General features: G+C 39.4%; 1 protein-coding gene across 2 annotated transcripts in view; it reads left to right on the forward strand.

Annotated features, from left to right (window-relative positions):
• LOC120413780 (uncharacterized) overlaps positions 1–13,907 on the forward strand; it is a 176,856-nt gene that overhangs the window by 118,697 nt on the left and 44,252 nt on the right. For both annotated transcript variants that reach the window (XM_039574724.2, XM_039574725.2), the window contains exon 6: positions 13,299–13,389. In XM_039574724.2, the coding sequence (XP_039430658.1) occupies positions 13,299–13,389 (91 nt within the window). The remainder of the gene's footprint in view (positions 1–13,298; positions 13,390–13,907) is intronic.

Genomic DNA, 13,907 nt, shown 5'->3' on the forward strand with positions numbered 1-13,907 from the left:
TTGAAATTGATCCATAAAACTAACTAAAAACACAATACACGATTGCCAGAACCACTCTGGAGTGTTAGTGGCCACTTCCGGGTAACCTGGAACCGGTTCCCGGGTACCCGATGAACGGCCAATATGAATTTTTTGTTGAAAACCCATCATGTTGCATATCAAACTTCATGAAATTGAATGATATGTCCATCTTTGATAATGTCGTTAATCATTGAGCCATCCTGGCCAATCTGGAACCGGTTACCGGTGGCGCCTTGGGGACACTTCCGGAATATGAGATAAACCCTATCATCCGACGTATCAAACTTCATGAAATTGAAAGATATGTTAATCTACGGTCATGCCGTTGTTCGTTGACCCATCCTGGCCAATTTGGAACCGGTTACCGGTGGCCCCTTGGGGACACTTCCGGAATATGAGAGAAACCCTATCATCCGACGTATCAAACAGCATGAAATTGAAAGATATGTCAATCTACGGTCATGCCGTTGTTCGTTGACCCATCCTGGCCAATCTGGAACCGGTTACCGGTGGCGCCTTGAGGACACTTCCGAAATATGAGAGAAACCCTATCATCCGACATATCAAACTTCATGAAATTGAAAGATATGTCAATCTACGGACATGCCATTGTTCGCTGACCCTTTCTAGCCAATCTGGAACCGGTTACAGGTGGCGCCTTGAGGACACTTCCGGAATATATCAAACTATATCAAACTTCATGAAATTGAAAGATATGTCAATTTACGGTCATGCCATTGTTCGCTGACCCTTTCTGGCCAATCTGGAACCAGTTACCGGTGGCGCCTTGAGGACACTTCCGGAATATGATAGAAACCCTATCATCCGACATATCAAACTTCATGAAATTGAAAGATATGTCAATCTACGGTCATGCCGTTGTTTGCTGACCCATTGTGGCTAATCTGGAACCGGTTACCGGTGGCCCTTTACGGACACTCCCGGAATATGATAGAAACCCTATCATCTTACATATCAAACTTCATGAAATTGAAAGATATGTCAATCTACGGTCATGCCGTTGTTCGCTGATCCATCCTGGAACTGGTTCCCTGTGGCCCTTTGGGGACACTCCCGGAATATGAGATAAACCCTATCATCCGACATATCAAACTTCATGAAATTGAAAGATATGTCAATCTACGGTCATGCCGTTGTTTGCTGACCCATTGTGGCTAATCTGGAACCGGTTACCGGTGGCCCTTTACGGACACTCCCGGAATATGATAGAAACCCTATCATCTTACATATCAAACTTCATGAAATTGAAAGATATGTCAATCTACGGTCATGCCGTTGTTCGCTGATCCATCCTGGAACTGGTTCCCTGTGGCCCTTTGGGGACACTCCCGGAATATGAGATAAACCCTATCATCCGACATATCAAACTTCATGAAATTGCCGTTGTTTGCTGACCCATTGTGGCTGATCTGGAACCGGTTACCGGTGGCCCTTTGGGGACACTCCCGGAATATGATAGAAACCCTATCATCTTACATATCAAACTTCATGAAATTGAAAGATATGTCAATCTACGGTCATGCCATTATTTGCTGAGCCATCCTGGCCAATCTGGAACCGGTTACGGGTGGCCCCTTGGGGACACTCCCGGAATATGAGATAAACCCTATTATCCGACATATCAAACTTCATGAAATTGAAAGATATGTCAATCTACGGTCATGCCGTTGTTTGCTGACCCATTGTGGCTGATCTGGAACCGGTTACCGGTGGCCCTTTGGGGACACTCCCGGAATATGATAGAAACCCTATCATCTTACATATCAAACTTCATGAAATTGAAAGATATGTCAATCTACGGTCATGCCGTTGTTCGTTGACCCATCCTGGCCAATCTGGAACCAGTTACCGGTGGCCCCTTGGGGACATTCGCGGAATATGAGATAAACCCTATCATCCGACATATCAAACTTCATGAAATTGAAAGATTTGTCAATCTACGGTCATGCCATTATTTGCTGAGCCATCCTGGCCAATCTGGAACCGGTTACGGGTGGCCCCTTCGGGACACTTCCGGAATATGAGAGAAACCTTATCATACGACACATCAAACTTCATGAAATTGAAAGATATGTTAATCTACGGTCATGTCGTTGTTCGCTGATCCTTTTTGGCAATTCTGGAACCGGTTACCGGTGGCGCCTTGGGGACACTTCCGGAATATGAGATAAACCCTATCATCCGACATATCAAACTTCATGAAATTGAAAGATATGTCAATTTACGGTCATGCCATTGTTCGCTGACCCTTTCTGGCCAATCTGGATCCGGTTACCGGTGGCGCCTTGAGGACACTTCCGGAATATGAGAGAAACCCTATCATCCGACGTATCAAAATTCATGAAATTGAAAGATATGTTAAACTACGGTCATGTCGTTGTTCGCTGATCCTTTTTGGCAATTCTGGAACCGGTTACCGGTGGCGCCTTGGGGACACTTCCGGAATATGAGATAAACCCTATCATCCGACATATCAAACTTCATGAAATTGAAAGATATGTCAATCGACGGTCATGCCGTTGTTCGCTGATCCATCCTGGCCAATCTGGAACCAGTTACCGGTGGCCCCTTGGGGACATTCGCGGAATATGATATAAACCCTATTATCCGACATATCAAACTTCATGAAATTGTCAATCTACGGTCATGCCGTTGTTTGCTGACCCATTGTGGCTGATCTGGAACCGGTTACCGGTGGCCCCTTGGGGACACTTCCGGAATATGAGATAAACCCTATCATCCGACGTATCAAACTTCATGAAATTGAAAGATATGTTAAACTACGGTCATGCCGTTGTTCATTGACCCATCCTGGCCAATTTGGAACCGGTTACCGGTGGCCCCTTTAGGGACACTTCCGGAATATGAGATAAACCCTATCATCCGACGTATCAAACTTCATGAAATTGAAAGATATGTCTATTTACGGTCATGCCGTTGTTCGCTGACCCATTGTGGCCAATCTGGAACCGGTTACCGGTGGCCCTTTGGGAACACTCCCGGAATATGATAGAAACCCTATCATCTTACATATCAAACTTCATGAAATTGAAAGATATGTCAATCTACGGTCATGCCGTTGTTCGCTGATCCTTTCTGGCAATTCTGGAACTGGTTCCTAGTGGCCCCTTGGGGACATTCCAGGAATATGAGAGAAACTTTATCATCCGACGCATCAAACTTCATGAAATTGATAGATATGTCTACCAACGGTCAGCGAACAACGGCATGACCGTAGATTGAAATATATTTCAATTTCATGAAGTTTGATTTGTCGGATACTAGGGTTTCTCTCATATTCCGGGAGTGTCTCCAAAGGGCCACAGGGAACCAGTTCCAGAATGGATCAGCGAACAACGGCATGACCGTAGATTGACATATCTTTCAATTTCATGAAGTTTGATATGTAAGATGATAGGGTTTCTATCATATTCCGGGAGTGTCCCCAAAAGGCCACCGGTAACCGGTTCCAGATTGGCCACAATGGGTCAGCGAACAACGGCATGACCGTAAATAGACATATCTTTCAATTTCATGAAGTTTGATATGGCGGATGATAGGGTTTATCTCATATTCCGGAAGTGTCCCCAAGGGGCCATCGGTAACTGGTTCCAGATTGGCCAGGATGGGTCAGCGAACATTGGCATGACTGTAGATTGACATAAATATCAATTTCATGAAGTTTGATATGTCGGATGATAGGATTTCTCTCATATTCCGGGAGTGTCCCCAAGTGGCTACCGGTAACCGGTTCCAGATTGGCCAAGATGGGTCAGCGAACATTGGCATGACCGTAGATTGACATATCTTTCAATTTCATGAAGTTTGATATGTCGGATGATAGGGTTTCTCTCATATTCCGGGAGTGTCCCCAAAGGGCCACCGGTAACCGGTTCCAGATTGGCCACAATGGGTCAGCGAACAACGGCATGACCGTAGATTGACATATCTTTCAATTTCATGAAGTTTGATACGTCGGATGATAGGGTTTCTCTCATATTCCGGAAGTGTCCCCAAGGGGCCACCGGTAACCGGTTCCAAATTGGCCAGGATGGGTCAACGAACAACGGCATGACCGTAGATTAACATATCTTTCAATTTCATGAAGTTTGATACGTCGGATGATAGGGTTTATCTCATATTCCGGAAGTGTCCCCAAGGCGCCACCGGTAACCGGTTCCAGATTGGCCAGGATGGCTCAATGATTAACGACATTATCAAAGATGGACATATCATTCAATTTCATGAAGTTTGATATGCAACATGATGGGTTTTCAACAAAAAATTCATATTGGCCGTTCATCGGGTACCCGGGAACCGGTTCCAGGTTACCCGGAAGTGGCCACTAACACTCCAGAGTGGTTCTGGCAATCGTGTATTGTGTTTTTAGTAAGTTTTATGGATCAATTTCAACTATCATGACAGTATTGGTATCACATATTCGTGAAAAACAGTAAAATATGAACTTTTCGGATATTCCGGATTTCCGGAACCGGTAGGTCACCTGGCTCTGATATTAATATTTGTGGTCAAAGTACAGGTAAATACCTGTCGAATGCAACCTGGAGCATCCTGATTGGTTAAAATTTGCCGGAGATACAGGTCGTCAAAGTTGGGGTCTCAAAAAGGCCTTTTTTCGGTTGTAGTCGATTCCCGGTGGCCACAGTGACCAAATCCGGTTTTCCAGGTCGGTTTCGGAAAGGGGACGTTCTAAGCTTTCATTTGTGACCCTAAGAATCGAAATCGGTCAAAAACTGGATTTTTGGCGATTTTTTAAAGTTTGGGGTCGAAAAGGACCCCAATACCTTTAAAGTAACTTTTGTTATGGACGCTCCCCTAGGGGTCGTCCAAGGTTTATTTGTTTTGTGAAATGTGTATTTATACTATAAATTTAATGTCAGAAAATTTCAAGGCTCTAGCATGTATAAAGCAAAACTTATGGCAAATTTAATTATCAAAAAGGCCGAAAAGGACCCCAATACCGTAGGAAGGTTAACAGGGGGCTTCTCTGGGTCGTATGTGTAGAAGTTGAAGTTGCTAGCTCACGCTAGTTAGCATCCAAACCCAGCATCCAAATTTCGAAAACCGCTACCTAGCATCCAAACCCAGCATCCAAATTTCGAAAACCGCTTCCTAGCATCCAGATCCAGCATCCAAGTTTAAACTACTTAAAAAAGTTGTTTTCAGTAACTATTTAGCTTAGAACAGTCAACATAATGAATTCTGAGACGAAAACAACCTAAAAAATCCATTCAATAAACTTTAAAAAAAAATAAAAGCCGTTCAGTACAATAACTTGGATGCTGGCATGTTTTCTGAACGTAATTCATCAACCAATGTTTCTAAACTCATTTTTGGGGTTCTCTGAACATATTTCAATCAAAACCACGTTGGATGCTGGGTTTTTCCAATTTTATAAGGACTTGGAATATTTGATATTTGAATTTCTCAATATTTGGCTAATTTAAAATTTTCAATCTTGGATGCTGGCATGTTTTCTGAACGTAATTCATCAACCAATGTTTCTAAACTCATTTTTGGGGTTCTCTGAACATATTTCAATCAAAACCACGTTGGATGCTGGGTTTTTCCAATTTTATAGGGACTTGGAATATTTGATATTTGAATTTCTCAATATTTGGCTAATTTAAAATTTTCAATCTTGGATGCTGGCATGTTTTCTGAACGTAATTCATCAAACAATGTTTCTAAACTCATTTTTGGGGTTCTCTGAACATATTTCAATCAAAACCACGTTGGATGCTGGGTTTATCCAATTTTATAGGGACTTGGAATATTTGATATTTGAATTTCTCAATATTTGGCTAATTTAAAATTTTCAATCTTGGATGCTGGCATGTTTTCTGAACGTAATTCATCAACCAATGTTTCTAAACTCATTTTTGGGGTTCTCTGAACATATTTCAATCAAAACCACGTTGCATGCTGGGGTTTTCCAATTTTATAAGGACTTGGAATATTTGATATTTGAATTTCTCAATATTTGGCTAATTTAAAATTTTCAATCTTGGATGCTGGCATGTTTTCTGAACGTAATTCATCAACCAATGTTTCTAAACTCATTTTTGGGGTTCTCTGAACATATTTCAATCAAAACCACGTTGGATGCTGGGTTTTTACAATTTTATAAGGACTTGGAATATTTAATATTTGAATTTCTCAATATTTGGCTAATTTAAAATTTTCAATCTTGGATGCTGGCATGTTTTCTGAACGTAATTCATCAACCAATGTTTCTAAACTCATTTTTGGGGTTCTCTGAACATATTTCAATCAAAACCACGTTGGATGCTGGGTTTTTCCAATTTTATAAGGACTTGGAATATTTGATATTTGAATTTCTTAATATTTGGCTAATTTAAAATTTTCAATCTTGGATGCTGGCATGTTTTCTGAACGTAATTCATCAACCAATGTTTCTAAACTCATTTTTGGGGTTCTCTGAACATATTTCAATCAAAACCACGTTGGATGCTATGTTTTTCCAATTTTATAAGGACTTGGAATATTTGATATTTGAATTTCTCAATATTTGGCTAATTTAAAATTTTCAATCTTGGATGCTGGCATGTTTTCTGAACGTAATTCATCAACCAATGATTCTAAACTCATTTTTGGGGTTCTCTGAACATTTTTCAATCAAAACCACGTTGGATGCTGGGTTTTTCCAATTTTATAAGGACTTGGAAAACATGCCAGCATCCAGGATTGAACATTTTAAATTAGCCAAATATTGAGAAATTCAAATATCAAATATTCCAAGTCCCAATAAAATTGAATAAACCCAGCATCCAACTTGGTTTTGATTCAAATATGTTCAGAGATCCCCAAAAATGAGTTTAGAAACATTCGTTGGTGAATTACGTTCAGAAAACATGCCAGCATCCAAGATTTAAAATTTTAAATTAGCCAAATATTGAGAAATTCAAATATCAAATATTCCAAATCCCAATAAAATTGGATAAACCCAGCATCCAACTTGGTTTTGATTCAAATATGTTCAGAGAACCCCAAAAATGAGTTTAGAAACATTAGTTGGTGAATTACGTTCAGAAAACATGCCAGCATCCAAGATTTAAAATATTAAATTAGCCAAATATTGAGAAATTCAAATATCAAATATTCCAAGTCCCAATAAAATTGGATAAACCCAGCATCCAACTTGGTTTTGATTCAAATATGTTCAGAGAACCCCAAAAATGAGTTTAGAAACATTAGTTGGTGAATTACGTTAAGAAAACATGCCAGCATCCAGGATTTAAAATATTAAATTAGCCAAATATTGAGAAATTCAAATATCAAATATTCCAAGTCCCAATAAAATTGGATAAACCCAGCATCCAACGTGGTTTTGATTGAAATATGTTCAGAGAACCCCAAAAATGAGTTTAGAAACATTGGTTGATGAATTACGTTCAGAAAACATGCCAGCATCCAAGATTGAAAATTTTAAATTAGCCAAATATTGAGAAATTCAAATATCAAATATTCCAAATCCCAATAAAATTGGATAAACCCAGCATCCAACTTGGTTTTGATTCAAATATGTTCAGAGAACCCCAAAAATGAGTTTAGAAACATTAGTTGGTGAATTACGTTAAGAAAACATGCCAGCATCCAGGATTTAAAATATTAAATTAGCCAAATATTGAGAAATTCAAATATCAAATATTCCAAGTCCCAATAAAATTGGATAAACCCAGCATCCAACGTGGTTTTGATTGAAATATGTTCAGAGAACCCCAAAAATGAGTTTAGAAACATTGGTTGATGAATTACGTTCAGAAAACATGCCAGCATCCAGGATTTAAAATATTAAATTAGCCAAATATTGAGAAATTCAAATATCAAATATTCCAAGTCCCAATAAAATTGGATAAACCCAGCATCCAACTTGGTTTTGATTCAAATATGTTCAGAGAACCCCAAAAATGAGTTTAGAAACATTAGTTGGTGAATTACGTTAAGAAAACATGCCAGCATCCAGGATTTAAAATATTAAATTAGCCAAATATTGAGAAATTCAAATATCAAATATTCCAAGTCCCAATAAAATTGGATAAACCCAGCATCCAACTTGGTTTTGATTGAAATATGTTCAGAGAACCCCAAAAATGAGTTTAGAAACATTGGTTGATGAATTACGTTCAGAAAACATGCCAGCATCCAGGATTTAAAATATTAAATTAGCCAAATATTGAGAAATTGAAATATCAAATATTCCAAGTCCCAATAAAATTAGATAAACCCAGCATCCAACTTGGTTTTGATTGAAATATGTTCAGAGAACCCCAAAAATGAGTTTAGAAACATTAGTTGGTGAATTACGTTAAGAAAACATGCCAGCATCCAGGATTTAAAATATTAAATTAGCCAAATATTGAGAAATTCAAATATCAAATATTCCAAGTCCCAATAAAATTGGATAAACCCAGCATCCAACTTGGTTTTGATTGAAATATGTTCAGAGAACCCCAAAAATGAGTTTAGAAACATTGGTTGATGAATTACGTTCAGAAAACATGCCAGCATCCAGGATTTAAAATATTAAATTAGCCAAATATTGAGAAATTCAAATATCAAATATTCCAAGTCCCAATAAAATTGGATAAACCCAGCATCCAACGTGGTTTTGATTCAAATATGTTCAGAGAACCCCAAAAATGAGTTTAGAAACATTGGTTGATGAATTACGTTCAGAAAACATGCCAGCATCCAGGATTTAAAATATTAAATTAGCCAAATATTGAGAAATTCAAAAATCAAATATTCCAAGTCCCAATAAAATTGGATAAACCCAGCATCCAACGTGGTTTTGATTGAAATATGTTCAGAGAACCCCAAAAATGAGTTTAGAAACATTGGTTGATGAATTACGTTCAGAAAACATGCCAGCATCCAAGATTGAAAATTTTAAATTAGCCAAATATTGAGAAATTCAAATATCAAATATTCCAAATCCCAATAAAATTGGATAAACCCAGCATCCAACTTGGTTTTGATTCAAATATGTTCAGAGAACCCCAAAAATGAGTTTAGAAACATTCGTTGGTGAATTACGTTAAGAAAACATGCCAGCATCCAGGATTTAAAATATTAAATTAGCCAAATATTGAGAAATTCAAATATCAAATATTCCAAGTCCCAATAAAATTGGATAAACCCAGCATCCAACTTGGTTTTGATTCAAATATGTTCAGAAAACCCCAAAAATGAGTTTAGAAACATTCGTTGGTGAATTACGTTAAGAAAACATGCCAGCATCCAGGATTTAAAATATTAAATTAGCCAAATATTGAGAAATTCAAATATCAAATATTCCAAGTCCCAATAAAATTGGATAAACCCAGCATCCAACGTGGTTTTGATTTAAATATGTTCAGAAAACCCCAAAAATGAGTTCATAAACATTGGTTGATGAATTACGTTAAGAAAACATGCCAGCATCCGGGTTTTTTTTTATATTTTTGAAAGGATTTATTAATGTGGTTTTCGTCTCAGAATTCAATATTTTGACTGTTGTGAGCTAAATAGTAACTTAAAACAACTTTTTTAAGTACCTTAAACTTGGATGCTGGATCTGGATGCTAGCTAGCGGTTTTCGAAATTTGGATGCTGGATTTGGATGCTAGGTAGCGGTTTTCGAAATTTGGATGCTGGGTTTGGATGCTAACTAGCGTGAGCTGAAGTTGCTACGCTTCAGTTCTTCAAGCACCAGGTCGAAATCTTTTCTGTTTAGTGTGATCACTTGCACTGCCGACTTACCGATTTTCAGACAATATCCGAGGCCTTCCAGCAACTCGTCAACATCGTCCGCCAACGTGTCCAAAACAAAAATTGGAGGTGGTCTTCGTTCCGTTGGAGAATTGTTCTTTTTTGGCGTCGGCACTTTTTTCCGTGCACGACCATCGTCGTCGTCGTCGTCGTCGGTAGTGCTGCTACCGTCGGTGTTGTTGTTGATGTTTTCTTCGTCGTCGCTCAGCATCTGGAACTCGTTCCTGATGGGAATGTTGGCGGATGTCGATGTGCCACTGGTCGTGGCACCGGAAGTACCTGAACGGGTTCGCACTGGTGATCTTGGAACATATCCGGGATGTAGTAACTTTTTGTCGATTCCTTCTGCGCTCACTCTCCCCTGCGCGATGGCGGTCGACACGGCGTTGGTTTGTTTACCTTTTTGCACACGGCCGGTAGACGAACTTCGCGGGTTTTTCGAGGCCGCACTCGAACTGCCACGGCCACGGCCGGCCCTTGGCATGCTGGTGGAGCAAACTCGCGGCTAATCACGGTAAACTACGGCGAAAAAAATCGAAAAAACGATGGAGCACTGAGCACTTGACTGCTGCTTGCTCTCGTGCGTACACGGAGGTGTGTGATAATTTAATCTAAAAATAACTATAACTCAAAATCGGTGCACTTTATCCAAACTTTGCAAAAGTACTTTTCGGTTTAGAATTGAATTTTAAATCAAAAATGTTTTTTTGTGTGCATTTTTCATACTCTTGAAAAATAACTTTTTTTAAACATGTAACTTGGCCAAAACATAAAGTCCGTCATACCCAATATCTAAAAAGTTGGCACTTTTTGTCCCCTAATACATATTTAAAATTGAAAATAAAAATGAAGCGGTTGAAGTTTGTCAAAATCGAGTTTGGTGATGAAAAGTTATTAAAACATGGCTGTTTTTTAAAGATTTTAGCTTTTTCTTCTAAATAGTCCTAATCACACGGATAGAATTCCTAAAAGCAAATCCGGTAACTCTGTGTCGTCGAATTTGACAACAATAAAATGTTTCGAAAATCGACATAAAAAAATTGGATTTCGTTGCAAATGTTTTCAAAATCGACAACATTGACATTTAAAATCGAAAAACATGTTGACGATTTTGGAAACATTCAATGTTGTCAAATTCGACGACACAGAGTTACCGGAATTGCTTACAGGATTTCTATCCGTGCATAACTTCCAACTTTGTCGAAGACACCAAATCGATCAGAAAAGATCTTCTCGAATGGTTTCATAGCACTTTTCTATGGACAGCCCCCAAACTTGTATGTAGACTTATATGAAGAAACGAATGATGCAAAATAATGGCTTATTTGGACATAAGGAATCGACGGAAAAAGATTCATACAATTCAAAGAAAAATCAGGATCTTTTCTGGAATCAAGAGTGCGGCTAAAGAAAGGCTCTATTTCTCAATGTTTTCTAAATTATTATTAGCAAACTTAAAATTGCTATCGATTATCGACTAACAATTTCTAACAAAGTTTTCTCTAACACTACATTTCAATAACTCTTCAGATTTTCCTAAAATCAAATTTAAACCGATTTAAAGAATATGAAACTCAGCTTCGCCGAAAACGATCTTCCACTTTATTTGGCGAACCGTTCCGAAAAGTAATATCCTGCGGGCGACGGCAACACAACACAGCCCACAAACAGTTCCGCTCGATGAACAGGAAGAAGATATGAGTGGATTCGATTGTTTGCTCCCTGCTCTGGAAATCCTCGTCCTCTCGGTCTTTGGGACCGGTCCAATTGTCCAGATGGGTTCGGGGGGTAAAAGGAAGGACCTTCCAGCAGTATATAGTGGGACAGGACATGGACGAATTGAGTTGAGTGCAACAGGTTGCCGAAAATATTAAATTCAATGGAAGCTATCAGCGAGTGGTTGGGGGGGCTCCATAAGAAATCATTGATTGAGCCATTCGATGAGGGGGGACGTTTTGGGTGGGAATCGTTGACCACCAACCATAACCGAGGAAAATGTTCGAGACGAGTGTTCACGAAAACATTAAGACATGAAAACAAGCAACTTTACAATCGCTGACAAAAACTAAGACCAAATTTTGACATGAACACTCGTTTTTTTTCAGTGTTATACCTGGGAAAAGTTTCCACGGAGTGCGTCCTCAACGAACGACGAAATAACAATCACCCTGGGTCGGGTCGAAGTTTCGTTTCAATTTGGCAAACGATGGAATTCGTATCACGCCAATAAGCCATTAGCAGAAGGTAGAAATCGAAGCCCTCCATGCTTCGGAAGCTTAATCTTTTGTAGAAAATTGAGCAGTGATGAAACCATAGAACGAGGAGCTTTTATTGTTAGCTTCAATTGAACATTGTAATGGTTCGATAAATTGCTAAGTTGAGTTGAGTTGAGTTGAGTTGAGTTGAGTTGAGTTGAGTTGAGTTGAGTTGAGTTGAGTTGAGTTGAGTTGAGTTGAGTTGAGTTGAGTTGAGTTGAGTTGAGTTGAGTTGAGTTGAGTTGAGTTGAGTTGAGTTGAGTTGAGTTGAGTTGAGTTGAGTTGAGTTGAGTTGAGTTGAGTTGAGTTGAGTTGAGTTGAGTTGAGTTGAGTTGAGTTGAGTTGAGTTGAGTTGAGTTGAGTTGAGTTGAGTTGAGTTGAGTTGAGTTGAGTTGAGTTGAGTTGAGTTGAGTTGAGTTGAGTTGAGTTGAGTTGAGTTGAGTTGAGTAGAGTTGAGTAGAGTTGAGTTGAGTTGAGTTGAGTTGAGTTGAGTTGAGTTGAGTTGAGTTGAGTTGAGTTGAGTTGAGTTGAGTTGAGTTGAGTTGAGTTGAGTTGAGTTAATCTTATATTCGAAAGAAGCATTTACCTTGACAATTTCAGATGAACTAATCCAACAAGCTTAAAGCGTTTCGTTCAACCAAAAGCAATTCCACAGACCAAACAATCCCTGAAATTCCTAGCCATCAGTTTACTCCGCCAATTTACCACTTTGTCGGTAGTGGCTCGTTCTCGATACTCCCCAAGGTAGCGAATATTTGATTATCCGAACGGGAAAACACCCCCCGCTCACAGCAACGCCAATTCCAGGGAAACTTCAAGTGTCTGATGGCCGGACAGATGGATTTCTCTCTCACACAGAAGATTTCAGGGGAAACCCATCACCCGCCAACCAACAATCCAGCAGAGACCACTTAATTAGCGCACTAATTAGTATACACACCGGTTTGGCTCCTAAAGCAAGCACATTTTCACGCAGTATTTGCCTTTCTTTTTCCACGTGAAACGGTTCAGGTTGGCGGAAATGCTTCATCTTTTAAATTGTAGACACTTTCTTGAAATTGTTGAAAGAGCAACATTTAAAGGTTGGTTCCAGACCAAATACATTATTCTCTTTTTTTAGGTTATGTCATAAAAACTCTTTGTGTTATGTTTCCCCTTAATTGTGCTAATTCTCTGTTTTTCTTTCCCACTTTTCCACCCCCACAGAAACTATCTGCTGAAAACCCGGCTCTCCAAGGGACCAAACAAGATCGTTCTCTCGCCGTCGGATTTCGTTTTTCCGGTTGACATGAGAAGGGTAAGTACGAGAGAGAGAAAAAAGTGTCAGTGGTGTACAAGGCCACGGTCAGGATGACAGCTAAATTTATGGCCTCGGGTGTTTTGGTGAGGCATCACCGGAAAAAAAATTGGTGAAAACTAGAGTGAACGAACGCCCACCCATTGAGGTTAGGCTGAACCTTAACTTTATCATTCCCGTGCTGGGCTTCCTAGAAGAAGAGAGAATGCTTCTTTGTGTATTACCCCTGAAGGCCATAATGTGATTGGATGCCGAAAAAGTGGGATTTCTACAGGTGTTTTATTTATAGATCCATTACGAGTGGGTTATTTTGCTCCAAAAAGCTTGCCTTATTTTTCAAAGAGCTTCTAAAATAGCTTTGAGCTCACACCTAAACAATTCTTTAGCGTATCGCAAAAAAGCTTAGTTCATTCCAAACCAGGGTTGCGAATGAGCGAGCGCTCACGGAAAGCGTGCTCGCTCCAGCTGGAGCGGGAGTTTTTATCAGGTAGCTCGTGCTCGCTTACGCTCACCGGAGC

The sequence above is a fragment of the Culex pipiens genome, chromosome 3, assembly GCF_016801865.2.
Source record: "Culex pipiens pallens isolate TS chromosome 3, TS_CPP_V2, whole genome shotgun sequence".
Classification (NCBI taxonomy): domain Eukaryota; kingdom Metazoa; phylum Arthropoda; class Insecta; order Diptera; family Culicidae; genus Culex; species Culex pipiens.